General features: G+C 39.0%; 3 protein-coding genes across 3 annotated transcripts in view; 1 reads left to right on the plus strand and 2 right to left on the minus strand.

The window, feature by feature from the left end:
- The window catches only part of LOC144649750 (uncharacterized), a 93292-nt gene that overhangs the window by 29592 nt on the left and 39750 nt on the right, over window positions 1-23950 (plus strand). The window lies entirely within an intron of this gene.
- LOC144649808 (uncharacterized) overlaps window positions 1-23950 on the minus strand; it is a 65024-nt gene that overhangs the window by 19376 nt on the left and 21698 nt on the right. The window lies entirely within an intron of this gene.
- LOC144648195 (uncharacterized) overlaps window positions 800-23950 on the minus strand; it is a 40516-nt gene continuing 17365 nt past the window's right edge. The window contains exons 2-6 of the mRNA XM_078507821.1: window positions 14530-14618; window positions 13759-13975; window positions 2959-3156; window positions 2516-2579; window positions 800-1443 (exon numbers count right to left, since the gene is read on the minus strand). Of these exons, the coding sequence (XP_078363947.1) occupies window positions 1434-1443; window positions 2516-2579; window positions 2959-3156; window positions 13759-13975; window positions 14530-14618 (578 nt within the window). The 3' untranslated portion in view covers window positions 800-1433. The remainder of the gene's footprint in view (window positions 1444-2515; window positions 2580-2958; window positions 3157-13758; window positions 13976-14529; window positions 14619-23950) is intronic.

Here is a 23950-nt window from a genome sequence, read left to right on the forward strand (position 1 = left end):
AAGGACGTTATTTTAAAAAAGAATAATGCACAACATATTTTAGTCCTTGTTTTTAATATTTCGGCAGCTTTTATTTAACTAGTTTAAAAGATAACGCGAAAATGATCTCTTGATGGGTATCACTTGTGCGCGCGCCGTAATATCTCAAAACCCTATGGAGCCATCTTAAACACATGGGCAAAAAATAACAAAAATCGACATTTCTGTTCATTTGACCTTTAACGGATTGCTTCTATATTGACTGCATTGATTTCATTTTTTTCAATTTATTTACAATACGCTACGTTTCTTTCAGCTGCCACGAATAGCTTGTTTCTTAACTGTTGTCTGCAATTTGCAATAGCAAGGGGGTGGGGTTTTTAATATTTCTTTTCCTCAAAACATGAAAGTGAGGGTAGCTGGAAACTGCATAAAATTAAATTTCCTTATCCAAAGGGAGGTAACTCGACTCGTGAAAACCTGGACACTTTGCATAGGCAAGTCCAGTAAGAATTTGTTTTGAGGAGGATTCCACCAGACCTTAATTACATGAGATTCGCTCCTTGGCCGCTCCCCCCCCCCCCCCCCCTTTTCTCTCTGTTTCATCGACTCATGTACGTTATTATAGGAATATAACGAGGCATTTTAACAACGCGAACAAAATTGACGCGTAATAAAATGCTTATAGTAAAGGTGTTTATATTAATTAACATAAATAAAATTAACGCGAATTTTTGAAATTCGCGTTAATAACATGTATCGTTAATTTCCTATAATAAGGTAAGTCGAATACAACCCATAAGTTAGATAACAATATAAGTTGAATAAAACCATTTATTGGTCAACTACGTACACTTTATAGCTTTTTTATCTTTACTTACAATTTATGCATGCACTCTAAAAGAGAAATCTCTCCAATGAAACAGTTCTACATGTACCCGGATAAGCAACGAGCAGTCCTAATTTCCACTCATAGATAATAAAAAACACAAGCCCGACTGTATAAATTCGGGACAAGACACGGGGGTTCGAAATTTCGCCGGTTTTCACGCTGCCATTTCTACCGGCTTCTCGCGAGGGCAAGTGAGGACTAGATAGTAGCTAATATAAATGCTCTTAGTTTTAGCCTATACGTTAACAGCGATACATATTTATTCTTAAGCTATTGCCTTAACTTGTACCGGCGCGTTCTCATTCTACTGCGTTGGTAAATTTAAACGCCACTTTGATTCGTCAAGGGAGAATTGGCATGTATAGTAGCAAGGTCACGCTACTAGTAGTTGAGTTACATTGAAACTAGTCTCTTTGATCTACAAATAACATTCAGGTGAAAGACGTAAAATCTACAAAGCAATGCCCGGGAAAAGTTTTAAGGGCCTAATGTGGGCACAGCTGACACGATATATCACAAAGTTGTTCGATGGCCTTGGCTTGAAGTCCAAGTCATTCAGTCTTCACTGGAAGCTGAAAGTGAATTAAGAATGGAAATGCAAGTGTTAGTTTTTATTTGACTCACTTAATTCTATAATGTGTAGAACGTTCTGACTCGTAATATTGCGCAGACAAATTTTAATGTTCTCTTGTTCAAAATAGAGCTTTGATGTATTTCTGGAGAAGTCCCTGTAGATCCTTAAACTTCAGTGCAAACAAGCTCAAGGGTCTCAAGACGACCACCATCACTAAGATCTTGCTTAAGCTGCTTGATGAATTCTTCTGTGATCTTGATGTCATTTAGCCTGTTGATAGTCGATTGAGGGGTTAATTGATAACGCCTTTCTGAAAGGATATGTTGAGGTTTGCCGATACAGGAAGAACTGACTTCAGAGCGTATACCTGATTGAAGAAACGTTGACCCGTAAAAAGCATAAACCATGAACGATGCTACACAAATGTGTACTGGGAAATCGAAAAAAATATATATATCCCCGTCTGTAACAAAATAAACCTTTTGATACGACAGGTTGCATAAACCACGCTCATAATGCTCCAAAAGAAGAAATTATGTAAAGTGGCATAAATGGATTATTACCAAGCTTTTTTAATACTGTCTACAAAAATGCCATTTCAAGTGGTCTTATCGTTCATGGTTTATGCTTACCACAGGGTCAACATTTCTTCAATTAGGTATATACTGCACCAATTCATTTCACATTGTTGATATTTTTCAATAAGCCAAACGCAGCAGGTTGGTCTGGGTCTTGCATTGTTTCAACTGCTTCAGGGTTTGAAGGACAGCAACAACATCAGTATACCAGGACTGGATTGCGCCACTAAAGGACAACCACCTATAGCCAGTATCACAGACCATTTCAATTTAAGCCACCATCTTTCTTGTCTTCTCATTATTTAGCTGCAGGCTTTTCAATTGGACTTTCAGGTAACAAGCAAGTCGCTTTAGAGAGTTCTCAAAGAGCTTTCATCCCACTGCCCCCCCCCCCCCCCCCGGCTGGCCCATTTCCCAGGGTTTGAGTTCAACGACTGTTATAACAAAACGGCTTTAATTTTTAGTTTTTTCTTCATTTACTTTGCTACTCACTTGACAATCGTTGCAATAGCCAGCAGAATAACAACAGCGAAGTTTGGCGAGTTGTGAATACCTCCTGAATCAGTGAATGTAAAAAGAGAAATTCGATCAGTTATCGTCATTACACTAGCAGGAAATCACTTAGAAAGTAAATAAATAAAAACTGTATTACCTTGGCCATGAAGATATCGATTAAGACGGAATCGCCAGGACTTCAAATAATTAATTGGACAAAATTGTGTACCAAAATTATTTACATCTTATTGCAAACTTCAGTTTTACTGAATCAAATATCTTCTCAAAAGACGGCAGCAATGAAAGGGTTCGATAGCAAAACATTGTTGACACCCTTTGCTCTACGGGGAGCCTAAAGGAATAAGTCAAGTTAGTCAAGTCAGGTGCAAATAATGCCATCGACAACGATCTCCCTATACAAACAAATTTAAAAAAATTACCGTCTTCGCATTTCTCGGTGCAAGTGCCTTTCGAATCCCCAGGGCAATGTCCGCCTTCTTTCTTCTCTGCCGGGAGCCTATTTCCTTCACATTTGTCCGCCGGAGTGCATACTGGGACTACAATCATTTCCCCACCTGCTCCATCGCAGCAGACTTGTTTGCATTGCCCAACTTTTGGCTCGTATGTTATGTTGGTTCCTAAAACATAATAAAGCATGATATAAATATTACATGAATCATTTATCTGAGGTATATATTTGTTTTGTTTACTTTTCTTTTTGTGGTTAGTCACAGGGCGCCCTCACAAATGGAGTGACTGTCCATGTTTTAAAATTGCAAATGAATGTAAGGTATGTTCCTATATGCATAAACTTATAAACAATTAGATTATGAGCTCGAGATTTCTATCGCGCATAAAAATCGAGAGCGAATAATTTAATTGCTTTAGTATAAATCTACAAGACGTTCAAAACTAAACAACCATACTATGAGGGGTTATCGCCGCCAAAATTGCTTTTTCATTTTAAAGTAGTGTTCTTCTTTTTATTGTAGTAGCTGTCATTTCGCTTTTATAGTTGTTTCTCTTCCGCAAAGGCACATTCTGTGAAATTACGCATCAAGTTCCATCAAATACGTCTATGCCGAATTAAGAGCGAATTTTTCCCGTGACCGAGTGAGAGGTGGAACAAAATTTTAAACAAGCCTACCCTCAATTTTTTTTCAGAGATACCTTATGGTGAGTCGATCAACGTGTTATGATTTTTTCTTTAAGAGCTATCTTTGTTTGGCAGAAAAAAAATTAAAACTGTCACGCCCGCCGACTGCCATGAAATGGTCGAATTTCATACCACGATTAAGAGCATAAGAATGATGCTGCTCACAAGCGCAAAATAAAGCAGACTTCTCTCGATTTTGTGTATTTGTTAAGGAGGCATTTACAAATGATTTGAGTCTAAGAACAGTATTACAAAGATCGATTTGAATATTTAGAGCCTGTTTAAAAATTACAAAAATTTGATTGCTTTAAAATCTCATTTTGGAGCATTTTTTCAAAGAACTCTTTTCCTATGCGGTATAACTCAGAATCACTTAAGACTTGGGTTTTAATAAGCGGAAATGATGTTCTTTTTAATGGTATAAAAATCAGCCTAGGGCTTTTAATTGCTACGAAGAACTTCCCCTTTTAATTTGGACGAAATCACAACACCGACTTGTCAACAACCGCAAATAATCGAATAAGGCTCGAATTACGCTTTCCCTTCTCAAAGCCAAAATTCCAACAAAATCTTATTAATAAACACCCTATTTGATCCAAAACTCAATATTTAGCTTACCTGGCGTAACAATTTGTTGAAGATTGATTTGTATCCTACTTTTGTTTCAAATACGTTACCAGCACTCGAACGGTGTTTACCAAATCACAGTATTCAGAATTCTCGAGAATTTCAAATCAGCAATAACTTTGCCAGAAGGTCCTTGAAAAAAAAAACACCGCATTCCGGTCTTCACAGTTCCAACCACATTTAGTGAAAACGGCCAATTCATAGAAGAAGCTTGCTTCACACTTTAAAAACCGCGTTTTGGCCGTTGTTTTTGCAGAAGATCAACTAGAGCGAAAATATCTGTCACGCAATGATATGTCACTTGAGGGGAGGTTACCCATTGAATTAAATTTGGTGGGCTATGTACTTTGAGAAATACCGTAAACTTTCGGTTATAATCCCTGGATTTATACAACTTCGTAAGTGGTTTTGGTGGGGCTTAATATAAACGTAATGGCACATAAACGGGGTAATAAAAAGTCTAAAAACCCTTTCAAAAAAGTCACGGTATATGTAGATGAAAGTACGTTTTCACGTTAAAAAAAAACACGTAGAGATACTATAGAAAAAAATTATTAAACCTGAAACGGGGAAGGTCGCTGAGTAACTGTTGCCGTTGTTGTTGCATTTTTTACGGAGTACTGCAGCTGTATTTTTGGTTGTTTTGTTTTTTCGAAGTAACTTTTATTATTTTATTTTTTGGTTTTATTTTGGGGAGGGGTTTTAACGTCAAGGTTTGGCACGGATTAAAGAAAGGGGTCACATTTTTTTTTGTTTTAACAAAGTGGAAATAGCATTTTTAAATATCAGAGATTCTATTTACAAATCAGAAAGAAAAAATAAACTAGATTAGGTGTAGCTCTAACAATATTTCCAAAGCAAACAAGAACTGATGATTTATTTTGTTGATTCGTGCTTTTAATGAGTAGAGAATTTTACAGAGTATAGAATGGAAATCAATTACTCTTTTCAAAGATTAGTTGGGGGATACTGCTCCCAAGATAAGCGAAGTCGAGCTGCGGAAAGAAGTTCTGTTATACTCCCTCTGCGTTCATATCATTTTAGCGCGGTATCAATCTTCAATGTACCTTTGAATATTTCGGACATTACTATCTGCCCAGCTCATCGGTCCTCTCTGGGCAATGGATGGAGAAGAGGTTCGCAACGGTGCCGCATTCCCGCAGAATTATCGAGGCATGCCAAAGAAGGGAAATCACGCAAGTCTGACCGCGGAATCAACACGAAACGAAACGAACGGGGATGCTCGTCAGAAATTTTGAAAAGAACCCCTAAAAGAGAACAATCTGGGTGTGGCTCTAGCTTTTCTTGACCCCTAGACGCCTCCAAAAAACTAAAAATAGAATTGCTATTTGTATATTTCTGCGTGTATAACCCTGAACGAGACCATTTTGGCTAAAAATAGTGCTATTTTTTCGCGGAAGACCCAAAGTGAGACCAAATATCAAAAATTTACACCCCCGTCACTTTCATATGCGAGTCCCCACCGGGGATCAACAAAGCACTTTTGAGAACGATCCTTCGACGTACGGGCATATTTGTCCCTGCTGGGTCTGGTAAGTCTTTGCGATTTTTGTTAATTTTCTATAGAAAGTATAGTCGAACCTCGATTATCCAGATTTCCGATTGTCCGGAATTCCAATTTTTCATGAATATTATATTCAAGACCAAACTCTTTCAAAATTTAAAATTAATGCCACTTTCTTCCTCCAGAAACTATGTAATTATAATCGAAATCGTAAATTACCCAATAAGTGAAGCTTCGAAGGATAGAAACTGTGACGCCTCGAGTGCGCTATGTTCATGAATGAGCGTTATCGTCATCGAATTCGAGCTAGAAGGGGTTTATTGTAAGTCAGTTCTCAGTCCGTTTAATATTGTGGTTATATAAAATGCGATATGATTAAGTTTAAAAAGGAGAAACCTAACACAGTGTGATTTGTTCTTTTTCTCTGTTTTAGTCTGATAAATTCTGGCAACGGTGGTGACGGATATATATAAAATCGAGCTTAGCGCCGTCTGATAACAAATGTCGATTATGTAACGTTTTCCTGACGGAATAATATGCTGAAACAGAAGCACCGCATTCGAGTGAATGCTAGCCTGCGCGGCAGGCGTAAAAAGGGGAGGGAAAAAGACGGGGAAGAGGGAACGCCTGCCTTAAGAACCCCCTACGTTTTTTCCCTCTTTCTCTCCCTCTTCCCAGCTTCCCCTCCCCCCCCCCCCCTTTCCGACGCCTGCTATGCAGGCCTATGTGAATGCAGTCGAACATTATCGCGATCCCGTTAAAAGTGTGCGGGACGTTCCTAGTGATCTCGTACTGATAAGTTGATCACCCCCCAAAGTAAAATGAATAAAAGTAAAAACGTTTATGACAGACTCCTCTGTGTATTGGAAGCGGGAAGGGTGAACTCCCATATTATGGTTAAGTTACGGATTTTGGTCACACATATAGGGTGTTCAGGACGTGGCAGGCTGCCTGTCAGTTTAACCAAAAAGGTTCCGTTTTGAGCTGCACTTAAAGTAAAACATACTCTCGTGATTTGTTGGCAGTCTTCAGATCATTGATAAGACATAGAAATGGTATCCGGCTCCGGGGTCAAATCAAAAAGCTTTTACCACGCCCAGATGGGGTTCCGTATAATAGTATAATAATTTTAACAGGAATAAAAAGCCTGTACAAATTACCGTACCGTTGGTGCTAGATGTAGTGCTTTTTCAAGTCTGTACATCTTGATTATTTTGTATTGAATAAATAAAAGGGAAAATGGAGTTCAAAAAGCGTTTTTTTTTTATGACTGAGTGAGAGGTTGCACATGTGGACGAACAAGAGAGCATGAGAAAACTTTTTTAAAAAACGTGAATTCGAGTTATCGGGAGTCGACTGTATCTAAATGGCAGTTGAAAAATGCAGACTTTGTAGGGAGCCCCCTGTACAGTACCCACCTCCCCCCCCCCCCCCCGGGAGTTCGTGACTCATTGCGTGACAAATACGAGGGTTCACGAGCAATGACATGTAACCGTTCTTTGAATTCCACAACATCTCATTTGAGGCTTAAAACGTCGTTAAGTGAATCTGTTCATCGTGTTATCAAGTCCCTTGCACGAATGGCTGTATGGAACCTGAAATGTGGTTAAAATTGTCAAGAAATACCATGTTTACGAGGGCCTTTGCTAATAGCGACTGATTGTATCATAAGCAACATAGCCGCTTGCCCGTGCAATTTGCCGACAAAAGAATGTCAAGAATGGGGAAAAACAATGTTTTACCACTGCTTTTGCAAGGTAAGAGTAAAATATTAATAAATAAACTCGTGTGTAGCTAAATGATAAGATTGTGTTCGAATTTTGGCTATATTAAGAGAAAGTGTACTGCGTAATTCGATTATTTGCTTTGTTTACATAAGTCACTGTCGAGCGATTTCTTCGAAGTAGGACGGTCTATTTCTTGGATAAAATCAAAAGCCCAGAGCAAATTTTTATATAATTAAAAAGTACATCATTTCTACTTATCTAAGCCAAAGTTTCAGGCGAATCCGAGTTATACCGCATAGGAAAAGTACTTCGTGAAAAACGTCTCCAAAATGAAATCTGTAAACAATGAGAAAATGGTGATTTTTAAACGCCTACCTGGATTTCATAGTTCAGTTGATTATCCTTATTTTAGACTCATAACATTCGTCAATGCCTCCTGTACAAATATACAAACTTGAGAAAGGTCATCTTCAATTTACGCTTTTGATGAGCTAAGTTCTTGTGACCATGTTCGTCGCCCTTGTTTCGGCCATTTTATGTCGCCGGGCACTCGTTACAGTGTCTGAATATTTTCTCGAAAATTAAAATAGATTTAAACGAAAAAAATACACCACGTTTATCGACTTACCATAAGGTATCTCTGAGCCAAAAATGAAGGTAGATGACTTTGGAAGTTTGTACCGCATATTTTTGTTTTCACGCGGTCTACAAAAAAATTCGCTCTTAAGAATGCTCCCATTTGGAAAATTCTGGGTGCAAAACCGCTGACAAGTATGTTTGAGAGCTTAGTGAGTTGAATTTCGCAAAATTGGAGAGACCAAATTCTGTCAAATTTGGCTTCCCGAGTTCTGCTCAAATTGAGCAACCAGAATTTACCAAATCAATGTGGGCATTCTAAATTGGCATAACCGTATTCGATGGAACTTGATGCGTAATTGCACAAAATGTGCCTTTGCATTTTGCGAAAGAGAAACGACAATAAAAAGAAGAAAGCCAAGTTTTTGTTTCAGAACGACGATTGAAAGATGTACTGACGTACAAGGGCCCTTAGAAGTGAAGTGTTTCTAAAATTTGAAAACGTAAACGATTAGAAATTTCTGAAAAGTTGAACGAGTTCTTCGCAAGGAAGAAACCACATTGGAGTAGCTTCTGTACTGCACGCGTGCGCCTTTGCATTTCGTTCACGATTTATTTTAACTGTCATTTGCTCAAAATTGAACAAAAAATCTGGATTTTTATTGTAAAATGACAATTGAAAGACATACGGACTAAAAATAGCCCTTTGGATGTAGCTGGAAGTCAAGTTGTTTTAAATCTTGGAAACGTGTGTGAAAAGCTGAACGAGTCACCCGCAAGGGAAAAACCTTGAATTCGCTTTCAATTTTGTTGATGCATAAAAAAACTTACAAGTTGAATCTGTTTAGCTCTTCTTTTACTGCTCCTTGATGGGAAGTTGAAATTGTTTTGGGTTTCAAACCATATATTTTCCTCAGAACAAACCTCTATATTACGGACCCTCTTTAATACTGACTCCGTCGTATTGCAATTTCTTGTTTGTGGTTACAGAAACAACAACGTAACATTTCGTTTGATTAATCCGTATACAGTACACGTAGCTGAGATGTACAATATGGTATACTCTACTGATAGACAGTGGGATTCAATGCTGTACATTTATCAATTCAGAGAGTTTGGGCCTCCTTTTAGTTGCTAAATACTTTAAGCTGTCAGTGAAGTCAAAAGTGACGTCATAGTCGAGACCTCTTTTGTCGGGACACCTCTCTTCTTGTAGTTTGTCGTCCTTGTGGCTCAAAATTCGCCGTTTGGAGTCGCAAGCGCGACAAAGCAATAACTGTTACGTTAAAGTAAGTTTACGTTTATTTTGAAACTAAAAGGAACGGTATGTGTCACAGCTGAGTTTAGTTAATTCTATTAAGTTTTGCCAAACACTTGCTATGAAACTTAATGTTTGCAAAGAAATTAGTTCTATGGATCTAAAAACCATGTCTTCACCGGACTAGGCCTCGTCGAATATCGACGGATGCAAAACCCACCATTCACCCTCCAAGGAAAGTACCGTTGAGTCTCATGCCACAACTACAAGAAACACTTGAGAAAGTGACCACCCAAGGAGTAGTTAGCAAACTGGATCGAGCCACCGACTGGGTGAACAGCTTAGTGATCATAGAGAAAAGAAAATGGATCACTTAGACTTTGTTTAAACCCGAAAGACCTAAACAAAGCCGTAAAAAGAATGCTACAAAACTCCAACAGCTGAAACCATTTCAAGCAAACTCAGCGGGATGAAAATACTCATCGTCATTGACATGAGCAACTGCTATTGACACAAGAAACTGGATGAATCATGCCGCAGCCACAAAACAAACAAGATTTACAACGCCTACTAGGGATGGTCAATTATCTCTCCCAGTACATATAGGTTATTCACCAGCCGGGAGGTCCGTATTGGGAAAAACTGTGCCCGAGGTCTTGGATACCGCCCGAGGCCGCAGGCCGAGGGCGGTTCCAAGACCGAGGGCACAGTTTTTCCCAATACGGACCGACCTAGGCTGGTGAATAACGTTTTTATTTTTTTCCCCACTTTATCTGTTTTTAAAAGAAACCTAGAAAGATTGTGTCACAAAATCTTTGTCTGTATACGCGCGCCATTTAATTTCAATGCCGTTGAGTCGATCGACGGGTTAGCAAGAGTGTAAAATGCTGTTTGTTATTTAGTTCGAAATAAATAAAATGAACCGTATTTACAGAAAAGTTCAGCATATTAAATTAACACTGAAGAGATTCAATCAAAGAAATTGAAGTAGTAAATATATCATAAATGTAAAATCGAGCCAAAGCATTATCATTGACAAAACTAAACGCCGATTCCGGCTTCCCGATGAATGTTTTGATAAAGAACTCTGTTCGCAGGATGTTAAGTTTGAGAATTTCCCGAAAAAAAAAACTATCTGACGGAAAGACAGTTGCGGTATAGCTATACACACTTGTATTTAACGAATTAATAAGCTCTGCGTTAATTCCCAGCATAATTATTATTTTGTGATAAACAGTGCGAAAGTGAAACTAAATGAAATGCGAAGCTTGGACGTACGGCACAATATTGTCAGAATTATTTTGGCTGTTTTTAATTAACGAATCTCATTTTCTTGAATGATGGCAACTAGTGTTTTGTTTTGGCAAAGAAGTGGCCGATAAAAAGACAGTTTTTAGTCAAAATTGAAGTTTAAAACCGGCGCAGCTTATCGTATTAAAATGGCGTGCAAATGATTGCAAAATGCACAAACAACCACAAACTCAACAAACTATCAACTAGAACTTAATTTATTGATAAACAAAATCAACACTCGCCTTTAGAAGAACTTCGAGGCCTTTAATTCCACTTCTATTCTGTCTTTTCGCATTTACAACAGTTAGTGAGCGGCTATTTCGATTTTGCTGAGCAAATCTTTCATGTGTTCGTTCGTACAACGCTGCAAAATGATTTCGCGCGGAAAGTACACTCGACGATTCATCTCGCAACGGATACCGCCCGCTGTCGAGGGCCGGATTGGAGAATACCGCCCGCTCCCGGAACCAATCAGATCGCAGGATTTGTAGAATACCGCCCGCTCACGAACAAAGAAAAAAATAAATACCAAATATGTCAGAAATCACAGCTCCTTTGCGTTCGCTTCTCAAAAAAGAAACACAGTGGTCATGGTACGACGAACACGACAGCTCACTAGCCAAGATCAACGACGTTCTGACAAGCAGTCGTGTTCTAAGATTCTTCGATATTAACAAGCCAGCCACCATCCAAGCCGACGCCTCCCAGAATGGCTTGGGAGGTTGCCTGCTTCAGGAAGGACATCCAGTAATTTACGCATCCAAATCGCTGACCAGCGCCTAAAAAACTATGCACAAATAGAAAAGGAACTCTTAGCCATAGTATTCACGTGCGAAAGGTTCCATCAGTTTGTGTGTGGACGGGAAGTAACAGTTCAAAGTGATCGCAAGCCTTTTGAAGCCATTATGACCAAACTCCTTTTACAAGCACCACCGAGAATTCAACGTCTTCTCATCAGACTACAGAAGTACAAGCCAACAGTACCGTATGTACCTGGGAAGTACATGTTCATCCCCGACACCCTTTCGAGAGCTTCTAACAGAATGAAAAGAACAACAAGATATCAATAGAAGTCATGGTACACAGTTCCGTAGCAAGAATGCCAGCTACCCCCGAGAAGATTGCCGAGCTCAAAGAGGAGACTGCAAAAGATGAATCCCTTACAGAAACTTCGAATGCAAATCATATACAAGCAAGCGGTACATCCAAGCACTGGATGGAATGTTCGACACGAACTGAGTGAAGCTGAAGGCCTGCTGCTCAAGGAACAGAGAGTCATTGTACCTAGAACAATGAACATGAAAACCATCTCGGGGTAAAAAAATGCAAAGCACGGGCAAGAGCAACCGTCTACTGGCCGGGATTGTCAAACGATATCCAAGAAACAGTTTCAAGATGCAGCGCATGTTCAACATATAGGAACAGATAACAGAAAGAACCCATGATAGCACATGAGGTACCTGACCGACCATGGTCACAAAGGAAAGCCATACCTCCTTGTAGTAGATTACTACTCAAAGTTTATCGAGACCAGCCTGTTGCCAGAAAAGACAGCGGGAACTGTTAAAACGCACACGAAGTCCATATTCGCAAGACACGGAATTCCTGAAGAACTCGTGTCAGACAACACGCCGTACGACAGCCGAGAATTTAAAGATTTTGCTAGCAGCTGGGGATTTAAGGTGATTACTTCAAGCCCTACCTACCTCCAATCCAATGGGCTAAGTAAGCGAGCTGTACAAACAGTCACGAGCATACTCAAGAAAGCGGAAGACCCATACATTGGCCTCCTGGAATATCGAAATACCCCTGTCACCGGAATGACATACTCGCCCTCCAAACTTCTCATGAGCCGTACGTTTAGGACAAAGATACTTGCAACAAGAGAGTTGTTTAAGCCCCATGTGCCGACCAATGTTCGTCAACAATTAGAAACACGTCAGAATCAACAAGCTCTGTACTACAACAAAGACGCAAGGCCCCTGTAGCCTCTTGAACCGAATGAGAGTGTCCGCCTCCGTCAAGGAAAATGTTGGGTTCCAGCAGTCATAACTGATACAGCCAACACGCCTAGATCTTACATAGTCACTACAGCAAATAGGCAAGACTATCGGCGTAACCGCCACGACCTACTAAAGACCAGTGAGCCCCCACATTCCATCCTTAGACCATCCGAGCCAATCGAAACCGAGACTGAAGGAATCACACCGGATACAAATGGAAATGAACAGACAAGCCCTGACAATATCCACAGAGAGCCTGAAGAAGAACCAGAATCTATCCGGAGAGTTTCTACAAGAAAGAAGGTTTTACAAAGACTTTATCATGTCTTAACTTTAACTTTTAAAAATTCCCATAAGTTCTCCGTCGTTGGAGACGGGGGATGTGATGAACGTATCTGTTGTTATCATGGACTTAGACATTTGATTGACATTGTGATTTGATACCATATGGATTGCGACACATTGTACTGATTGTAGCTTCGGCACCCGGAGGGGGGGACTCCCACATGAAACGGACGGGGATGCTCGTCGGAAATTTTTAAAAGAACCCCTAAAAGAGACCAATCTGGGTGTGGCTCAAGCTATTCTTGACCCCTAAGAGATACCAAAAAACTAAGAATGGAGTTTATATTTGTATATTTCTTCGTGTGTAACCCTAAACGAGACCATTATGGCTAAAAATATTGGCGTTTTGGGCGTTTTTCCCGGAACACCCTAAGCGAGACCAAAAATCCGAAATTTACACCCTTAACGAGACGACGAGCATCCCCGTCACTTTCATATGCAAGTCTCCCCCCCCCCCCCCCCGGGCTTCGGCACATGTATTGAATCGAATAACCCTAATAAATTGTACAATATATTACAATTGAAATGTTCCTTCATTGTTTTAAGAGGTTATTTTTTATATTTTGCCGAATTAGATGGTCATTTCCTATGTCTTTATTTAGCTAAAATCCGATCCGTGACACAGTCCCTATAAATGAGAATATTACTCGCTACAGTTCAGAGGAAAAAAACCTCATTGAAGTAGTGTACCATTCACAGCTATAACTATTACTGCAAATATGCTGCTTACCAACAAACGTAAAGGTGGCTTCTGTGTTGTTCGTTGTTAAATTGCGAATTGATCCGTTCTGGAGTGCTTCCTCGAAGACCCCTTGAATGGTTTTTCCTTCCGGAATCGGGCTGTAAAAAGACATATCTATTTCCATTCTGAGAGGAGAATTGCAGCTAATGCCCCTGAGTATCCAATGCTCTAGAAAAAATGCTGCTATCTTTAATGCTGCTATGATCTGTAAAAGAGAAAAAAAGGAATTACGTGTTAAAGCTTTAATTCGTTTATTCGTGACAGTGACAGTTTGAGTTCAAGGGTACAGGTACGCATATTTAATGTTCTATCAATAGCTCACGCTCTTTTCTTAATTACAATGATTTGAATAATCATGCATGATAAACCGGTATGTATTTTTCATTATGGTTTGCAACAAGAAAATAAGATGATATTAATTATGTTAAAAATAGGAGTTCTTAATGGTAGATTAATGAATCAAAACACTAATGGATTTTATATGCCCTGAGGGTGAGGGTACTGTGGGGTTGCGAGGCCCTCTCACCTTGAAAATTTTTCTCTATTTTAGAACAATAAAGGTGATTTGTAATCTATACACCCTATTTCAAAACTGACCCAAAAATCGTTTTGCTCTTTAAAGGCCTAAAACAATCCTGATATGTTATTAAAATCGTATACCCCATTTTGGTACCAAAACAGTTCAAACCGTACCCCTCAAAGCAGCGGGAACCTTCTTTTCTTGTATAAGGACATATTAAGCGTTGTACCTTTACTTACATCAGGCACTATGCCGTCACCAAAGCGGACCTGCAAATTGCCACCACTGCAATCAATTCTAACTGTTAGGCCACAAGTAACCCTTGGACCTGATTAAGAAAAGAGAACGTCATACAAAAACCCGGCTCTAAAGAGAGCTGTCGAAGAAGACGGCAATAAAGCCACACTCATCGGAGACAGATTAATAGTAAACAGCAAAAGATATGCCCCAGACAAAATTCCCCAGCGATGGAGAGCACAAGGTAAAGACAGTAATACAGAGTAAAAAGCTTTTCCGAGGTAAACAATGGCTTTATAAAAGTTTATGACCTAGCCTTCAACTCTGTTTCGAGCACTGAAATATAGTCTGTTTCGTTAAAATGTTTAAGTTCACAATACGCTGCCAAATGATCTAGTCTCAGTAAATTGCTCACTCAAAATTTTTCAATGACGAGAGAGCGCATTAGCATGACCGGGTCACATTGGACCCTTTATCTGTTATTACCTAGTAGGTTTATTTTTTCAGCCCGGTTTTAACATGAATGATCAGAGCACGAATGATCTTAATCACCTTTATCCGGCAATTTGGTGGTTAATTGTTTGCACTTTTGCAGCTGGATGGGTTACGTTACCTCTACATTCTATTTAGAAGGAGTAGCATTGATTTTTTCGTCGGATATTGTGCTCGGAAGAGAAATTTAATGCTGGCCCGCTTAGCCGGGCTGGCCCGGTTAACGCGATTACATTATCGAAGTGTTAAAATTTGATAAAGACAACCACGGAAGATTAATCATTCTTGATACAAAAATGAATGGCACAAACGTGGCCGTAATCAACATGTACGCTCAAAATGATATATCGTCAGCGTCAAATTACGCGGAAGAAAACATTATAATAGGCGCGATTTTAATTTGCCCTCTAACTGACTCAGATAAGATAGTTCATTATCCTTCCTGCCTACTTGCGGTATTAATTTAGTTATAGGAAGGTCAACCCAGACAAGCAAGCTCGCCGAGGAAGACACGAAGGTGCTCATAGAGTAAGCAGAAGGGGTGGGTGGGTGGGGCGATTCCAACCTAAGTTAGTCAAACTGACAACTATGAATAATTAACACATGCTTATATACTATACACTAAGTCTAAAGAATATTAATAGGGTATAAATCTTTAAACGAAAAAACGGTTCAGCTTGTTTTGAGATTACTCTCGCATTATTTGACGCAATGAAACACAAACGAGGCTCAATCTTTGAGAAATGGTGGAAATACACTAGCGTTACCGCGGTATCCGCCTATGGCAGACAGAAGGTCTTTGTTGAAAACATTGACCCCTATGAGTCCACAGTAGTATAGGGCGTAAAATGTCTCAACGGGTTCCCAGGCTTGTCACGTTGAGCTTTCAAGTCTAACGACATCAGATTAAAATCGTAGCGACAAATACCACCCAATTAAGTGACGCAGTACCGTTGATTTCCCAAGACTTAGACAACACCATAGGATTAGTACGAGCCAATCTCGGAAAACCAATCCGCTTGGCTCAAGAGTGAAAGATTAAAAGATATTCGAGGAAAAAATCCCTTTCCATCAACCAATAGGATAAAGAGGTGTAAAATCTGCGTTAATTTGTAGAGCATGGCCCACGACCCGACCAAGCACGGAAACCGACTATGCTGTCTACTTGCGCATCAATCCCGCGACCGGAGAAACTTTCGGAAAGGGACTATAATCCCTTAGGAACCGCCCGACATTGCTTTAACGTTAACCCTATTCAGACCAGGGGCTTTTGAGGCCCGCGCCGACTTTGAACTTTTATAACTTTTTAAAGATTTAACCAAACGCTGCCAAACTTTCTGAGTTTTCCTAAAATTTATCTGGCAACAATTTGGTAGGGTTGGATGACGTGTCAGGAACTTGACATCACCATGGCAACGGCATTTTGACAGGCATGTTTTCCCAAATTTGTAATTTTGCGTGTTTCTGTTAATAAAAATCAACTTGAATGGAATTATTTTGACATTTTTATGGGTTTAAAGCACATTTTTATTCATTTTGAGTACTTTGCAGTGATTTTGGGTGGTTTGCTGGCATTTTGGAAAAACTTTGAAATCCAAGATGGCGGATCCAAGATGGCGGCTGTTTTGACATCATGATGTAATTGTCACGTGATGTGACGTCACCATCCCACGTGACGTATACTTAAAGGAAGAGTTTCGGACGTACAATACATCCTATAAGTTTCATGGTGATTGCTTAAATATTCTGGAAGTTACATAGGGGGGGGGGGGGGCTTCCGATGCCCCCCCCCCGCCCTCGGTCTGAGAAGGTCCAAAAAAGCCCGGTCTGAATAGGGTTAATATGCCCGTCTCGCATTTTATAATTCAGTGGGAAGGCATGTTCTGAACAGTTCCCCATTGGTAGATCAACGCGCTCGAGGTAAACGAGGATGACTACTTCACTTCTCCACCCAATCACCTTGTCTCAACTATTTAAACACCTGGGGATGGAGAGGGAAAAAGGAACGCAAATTCTCATTAACTTCCAGAGGAACTTCCAAGGTCACAGCGATTTCATGCAAAAAAGTATTTGCTCACATAGTCAAAGTAAGCTTCTTGTCCTCAGGTATGCGAAAAGCCCCTACGATAGAAACCACAACAATTCCCAAATAACGAGACTGGGTTGCAGGGACCAAAACGCATTTGGAGACGCCCAGAACTGTACAGAACTGTACAGACTGTGTATATATACATGGATACAAGGCTATCTCCGCAGATTGACAATTTTATTTAGGTATTCCATGTGACATTGGAAGTGACCAAAAGCCTTCAAAGAAGAACAGCTCCACACTGAAGCGAGCATCAGTGTAAAGAGAAACATGCGATTTTTAAACCCTTGAACATTTTGTGAGACCTAGCTAGTTCAACCGTTTGGAATACAAAGAGTTCTTCCAGCTGAAAGGAAGCGTTACCCCTAGGCCACTATCCCTAGGCCCTAGAAAAATGTAGCTTACTGATGAAGGTAAATGCTTAGTGTTACCAGTCCCGATAATCCCAATATATTAGGACAGGGCCAACTAGCCTTTCAACAAATGGGAAGCCGCCTTTTGGTTCACCGATCGTGTATCAAAACAAATCTCAATTTTCAAAATTGCGGACGCAGACAGAGCGATGGTTTTCGAGTTGTAATGCGAACTTTTGGACGTGTATAAGAAGAATACGAATTTTTGTTTCTTTCTATTAAAGGAATCTTTCAAGCAATGCCAGTATTCCGGCGAATCTACATCTACACACACAACGCAACGCAAAAGACAGCTGTGGGAGCAAGGAGCTTGCACGCTGATCAATAGCTTCGAAATAGCTCATTTTGAAATTAATCAAATTATGTTTTATTGAAATGCAGTCGAATAGTAGGGTAAGTCATAATATGCTAATATGTATTTTCCACTACAGTTGCGGGATTAATTTCATTTGACAGGATGGAACCTATGCGTTGCGTAACATAAGCAGATATATTGGCTTGGTTTGTTATCCGATTGATCATACGTTCGTAAATTGTTGGGTCATATTTATGCATTGTCCTACTCTCGTTAACAAAGTTCCCAAGTACATCTAAAATTGTACTCCCAAGTACAATTTTTTTTCTGGCATTTGTAGGTTGTTAGATAGTAATATGAATGGCGAGTTTTATTTTGCTTTTGAACCAAACAATTTTTGTAGGCAACACTGAATATTTGTAGCATTTCCAAAATGCTATTCAGTATAATACAGTGTACATCATTGTCCCTGAAAATAGGCATGAATAGATTGTCATGGCCAGAAATCGCGGACATCGGATTCGGCGAATTTTGATGCATCGTACATTAAGCGGTCACGAAAGTTGGTAATAGCCGCTGATTCAAAAGCGTGACTTTGGGCTCATAAACATCGACGAAGACACAAGAATGAGGCCTACATAGATAAATATTTTGTGTAGTAGGGAAACCACTGGTCAAAAGTATTGCATGATAAAAATAATGAAGCAAAAAATCTTTCAAACGATGGCTTTTGCAGCAAAATTGGAGCAAAGACGGCTGAAATATCGCAGTTCAAAGACAGCGGAATTTGGATTTCAATATGGACTGCCGCCTGGTTTGCTTTTCGACGATTTACGAGATTTTTAAAAGCAAAAAGCAAAGCGAAGAAATCAGCACCGAAGGTGAAAATTGGCCAAATAGTACATCATACGGTACTTATCCTCAAACGAGCGCGGCACTTGGGATATTCAGCGAATGTTATCTGCTACGGCGGATCAAAATCTACTTGGGATGCAAATATTGGATTTCAAGCCTCTGAAATATAGAGCGTTGTATGAGCCAAGCTTCGAAAATAAACATCGATAAAAAGCAGGGCCAGTATCATTTGTTGATGAAAAAAAACTAATCAGAATAGTCGAAGGACCTTTCAAGAACTCGAGAAGAGGGCGGCACTTGTTTCCGGTAGGCCAGAACTTGGTCTGTTTTATTTTGTTTTATTTCTCTCATACATTTCCTTTGAGTGTTTGGCGGCCATATTGCCAATTAAACTCGCGCGTGCGTCGTGGCGTTGACCGGAATTTCTGGCCATGGCTAGTAAATTCAGGAAACGTTGCTTCACAATATACCCAAAAGTTGCTCTAAAGTTGCTCAAATATCAAAAAGTTGCCACCAAAATTTAGAAAAGTTGCTTGCTCTAGAGTCGTTTTGTTTTAGATAAATACTCAAAACATGTTTGTTTGTTTGTTGCCATTAAATATTCTTACAATCATTAAAAGAGGCCAAAAAGCCATTGTTATGCTGTGTGCTGTTCACTAGTATTTTTTTAAAAAAAAAAATTAAAAACAAATTTAAAAAAAAAATAAAATAAAATAAAAAAAGTAAAAAAAAAATCAATTTTGATAAAACCAGTTTTAATAAAATTCTTCGAAATGAAACGACCTTTTATGGTTTGGATCGGTTTTATATCAATTTGTTGCTCAAAAGTTGCCAAAGAAGGCAAAAGTTGCCCTAGGATGCTGGTACTACAGAAAGTTGCTCAAAACGCTAAACGTTGCTCAAAAGTTGCCGAGCACAATCTATTTATGCCTACCTGAAAATCACTTTTTCTTCGTACAACACATGGTATTGCCGCATAAAAGGAAAAATTTAAATTTAACATGTGCTATTAATGCTGTACTGTAAATTATAATTGAAGTTCTCCAAGGGTGTATAATTACACTGATTAACCTTTTTGCAACATCCACTGAGTGTTAGGATGGACATTGAAATAAAGACAACCTTGCAATGTTGTGAATATTGATTTTCTGTATATGTCTTTCCCCAACTGCATGCATTCATTCTGAATCATATCATTGTAGCCATAAATAACAAACTGCTTACAAATGAGGTGTTGTGCTGAATCAGTGAAAGGTTCCGGCAATTCTACATTTTTAAAAAAGGGTTAATTCTCTTTGTTGAAAACAGCAGAAAATCAAGTTTCTGAATTCATTTTTCACCGGACAAAATGCGAAATTGTTATCTTTTTTGTTAATGCTAGTCGATAAGGTTGAAAGTTGAAAAAAGGTACCCTTTTTTCCAAAAAATGCTGGTATTGTTAGCTTTTGATTGAAAATATTTGCACGTCAATATTGTCTGCTTTCAAGTTATGCATTTTCCACTTTCCAAAGAAAAAGCTTCAGATAGAAATGTCCATCTTTTCATTGCTAAGAAGCAATGTTATCGGTAACTACAAAAAGGTACCTTTTTTGAGGTTAGAAGCAATCTTATCAAAAGCTTATAAAAAAAGGTCAAAAGCTTATAGAAAAAGGTACCTTTTTCTCACTTTGAAATAATGTAATCAAAAGTGCGAAAAAGGTACCTTTTTTCGCTGCATTTAGAAATGAGGTTTTTTCATGCTATTGGGATTGGAAAGACATTAAAAATCCTTCTGATTGACAGGTGTCAACCGCTGGCGCCATTTGAGTAATTTTTCTGCTTAAATCGACTCCCACAAGTCAAAAGACATATGGCGGAATATTTTATTTTTAGCGGCTACTAATTTAACCGATTTTTTCATAGCAAGATTTAGCGACTATTTAATTTAGCGATTTTCCAAAGTAAAAAAAGTCAGTGATATTGTGTAAACCTGTTTTTAATGAATATATAGCTAAGATGGAAATAAATGTCCAGTAAAAGAACAAGCTCACTTGAAATGTCTTTCCAATCCCAATAGCATGAAAAAACTCATTTCTAAATGCAGCGAAAAAAAGGTACCTTTTTCGCACTTTTGATTACATTATTTCAAAGTGAGAAAAAGGTACCTTTTTCGCGCTTTTGATATTAAAGATTGCTTCTAACCTCAAAAAGGTACCTTTTTGTAGTTACGATAACATTGTTTCTTAGTAATGAAAAGATGGACATTTTTACTTAAAGCTTTGTTTTGGAAAAGTGGGAAATGCATAAAAAGCAGACAATTTTGACGTGCAAATATTTTCGATAAAAAGCTAACAATACCAGCATTTTGTGGGAAAAGGGTACCTTTTTTCAACTTTCAACCTTTTCGACTAGCATTATCAAAAAAGATAACAATTTCGCATTTTGTCCGGTGAAAAATGAATTCAGAAACTTGATTTTCAGCTGTTTTCAACATTGAGAATTAACCTTTTTAAAGTAGAATTGCCGGAACTTTTCACTGATTGTGCTGTCCTACTGATAATTTTTACAAGACACATAGTTTAGTGTTTTTAATTCATTTACAGATTCACCAAAACAAACTGTGACACAGAAAAATACCGTAATGAAACACACTGAGCTTTGCACGAGGCTGTCAAGAGGTGTGGGCTGAAAAGAACATCCCCTCAGTCACTTGTACAAAACACAAAATGATCAGCAGACAGAATGAAAATAAAGTCACCGTGTGATGTTTTTAATACATATATTTACAATTACCTTATTTGTCGTAAATGTTCGCTTGGCCGCTTTCTTGGCCAGGATTCAAATCACGAAATTTCGATGTTTACTCAGCAGGAACTATTAGCAGCTCACTCTCCTATTTAAAATTTTATCTAATACCTTTCTGTTAAGCGTGAAATAGATATTTTTGTGTTATTCAAGCGTTCGACTTAAGCAAATACTGGAAACCGGTGATTGTTTACAGGTCCAAGTTTTCTTCCATTACGTCAGTCACGCAATGTTCTTACAGCAAGCTTCTTCTTTTAAAACGGCTGGTAGCCAAAGTGTTTCTAGGCCAAGCTCCACTTTGAAGATGTTTTCCACTTAATAAGAATTGTGTCCATGTTGTCCATTTCATCCGTGTACAGTTGGGCCAATAAAGTTGTGTCACAGACGAATAAAACGTTTGCTCACCAAATAACCTTATTTTGGTTCTTGATGTAAAAAACTGTACTCGCACACTTTTCAAGAGTTCAGAATATGATGGGAGAGAGTAGAGTTAAAGACTGCAGAGGATGGGGGGAGGGGAGGAGAGTAGAAGGGTAGAGATTTGATAGTAAATGGCTAAGAAAAGGGGAAATGGGGGACGTGGGAGGTTGAATGAAATTCTGTGCTTGATTGTATCGCAAAATTTTGTGCGCTGGGAGGAAACGTCAAAATAAGTCATTTTTTCAATACCTGAACATCTCGTTCCAGTGCAGGCTCTAGTTTCCTCAGAGTGTCCAAGACAAGGTTTCCCGCCGTTCATAGGTGCTGGATTTGTACAAGTTCGCGTGCGCCGCTGAAAGCCTCCGCTGCCACACGTTTTTGAACAAGGACCAAACGCGCTCCATGAACTATATCCTCCATCAACTGTGGAAACCAAACGAATTGAGTAAATCATAGTTTAAGCACAGTCGAAACACGGCTGGACGGCCAACATCTTGTGGCAAGGTAAAGTTAGGCAAACAGTTTAACATGTCAAGTTACATGATTTGAATAATGGATCATATTATTACTTGTTAGTACATACTAATCATAAAACAGTGAATAACGTTGTTGGTGCACGCTGATTGGCCACTCAAACTCCGGATACACTTTGCTATTAACCTCCGAGCAACTCGCGCGCGAAAATTGTAATCGCTGACAAGTATAAATGAGTCAAAAATAATCATTTTCGGGTGATTTTATCTCACCTACTAAAACAACTATTCGCCTCAGTGTTGGTGGCCATTGGTGTATATCCACACCTAGCCACCTCCACTTCGGTGAATAGTTGTTGCAAATTCCGTTTCGTTTTGTACAAGGCTTGCTAAAGTTAGAAGCCAACTGAAGAGTTTCTGCAAAGTTAAATGTATCGATTATCGCGTGCAATCGACGAAGTTCTGCAAATAAGTTAACAGTCCGTTTCTTAACAAGCTCAAAGACGACACTGAAAGCATTAAAAGCGAATCCAAGCTTTTCATCGCCGCTGACAAAACAACAAACTTTTACAAACTGGAACCGTCAAAGTACAACGACCTACTAGAACAAAACATCACGAAGTCCTACAAAAGGCGCATTCTGATGCCACACAAGAAATACATTCAGAAAACAAAAGAATCTCTTCTAAGCTGGGTATCGATGTCCGAGTAGACACGACTGCTAAGAAAGATGCATTTATAACACTAAAAGACCATAAACCGAACTTCGCTTACAAATTAAACCAACCAACCGTCTAATCAACCCTACTAAATCGGAGATAGGAAAAGTCAGCAAAGAAATCCTCGACAGAATCAACAGCAAAATTACAAGAAAGTCCAGATTCAACCAATGGAAAAATTCTTCTTCGGTGATCGAGTGATTTAAACCCATCGAAAACAAACAAAATGATCAAAAGTCACCACGGAAACAAAAAGTACAACCAATCGGTGACGAATGGAAGCAAGGCACATCATTATTAGTTTTGGTTCTGAAACTGAGTGGTCGAGAAAAAAACCTTTCTACTCTTATTGGTTGAGATAATCCAGCCATTCATGTACATTAGAATTGTTATTTCAATCATCTCAAGTAACCACAATGGACGGGGGGAGGGGGGGGGGGGGAGGGGGGCAGTTTAAAAGTTCAACTTATTTGGAGAGGCTTCTGTTTGCGTGCTTCCATTGATTGTTGGACTGGGAAAAATTGAATTCGGCGTAGAAGACTCAACTAAAGTCATAGGTAAATTACTAGTTAGACATGTTAAAATTGCAATAAACGTTCCCCTCTAAATACCTCACAAAATATTTACCATAAATGAAAAGAAGATCCTCGCAGTTATGAACACAACTTTAAAAGCAGTTGCGAAAATTAAGCCTGAAATAATCAGGTTTGCCGGGACTCGAACCCTGACCTCTGTGATACCGGTGCAGCGCTCAAACCAATTAAGCTAACAAGCCAACTGGGATCTGGTCATTAAATTGGTTCGTTATATACCCGGGAAAGATGAAGGTGAAATAATGAAGATATGAAATCATATATTTTAACTGCGGATAAAGAATAAACGA

This window comes from Oculina patagonica, chromosome 4 (genome assembly GCF_052425735.1).
Source record: "Oculina patagonica isolate OP01 chromosome 4, crgOcupat, whole genome shotgun sequence".
Lineage (NCBI taxonomy): Eukaryota > Metazoa > Cnidaria > Anthozoa > Scleractinia > Oculinidae > Oculina > Oculina patagonica.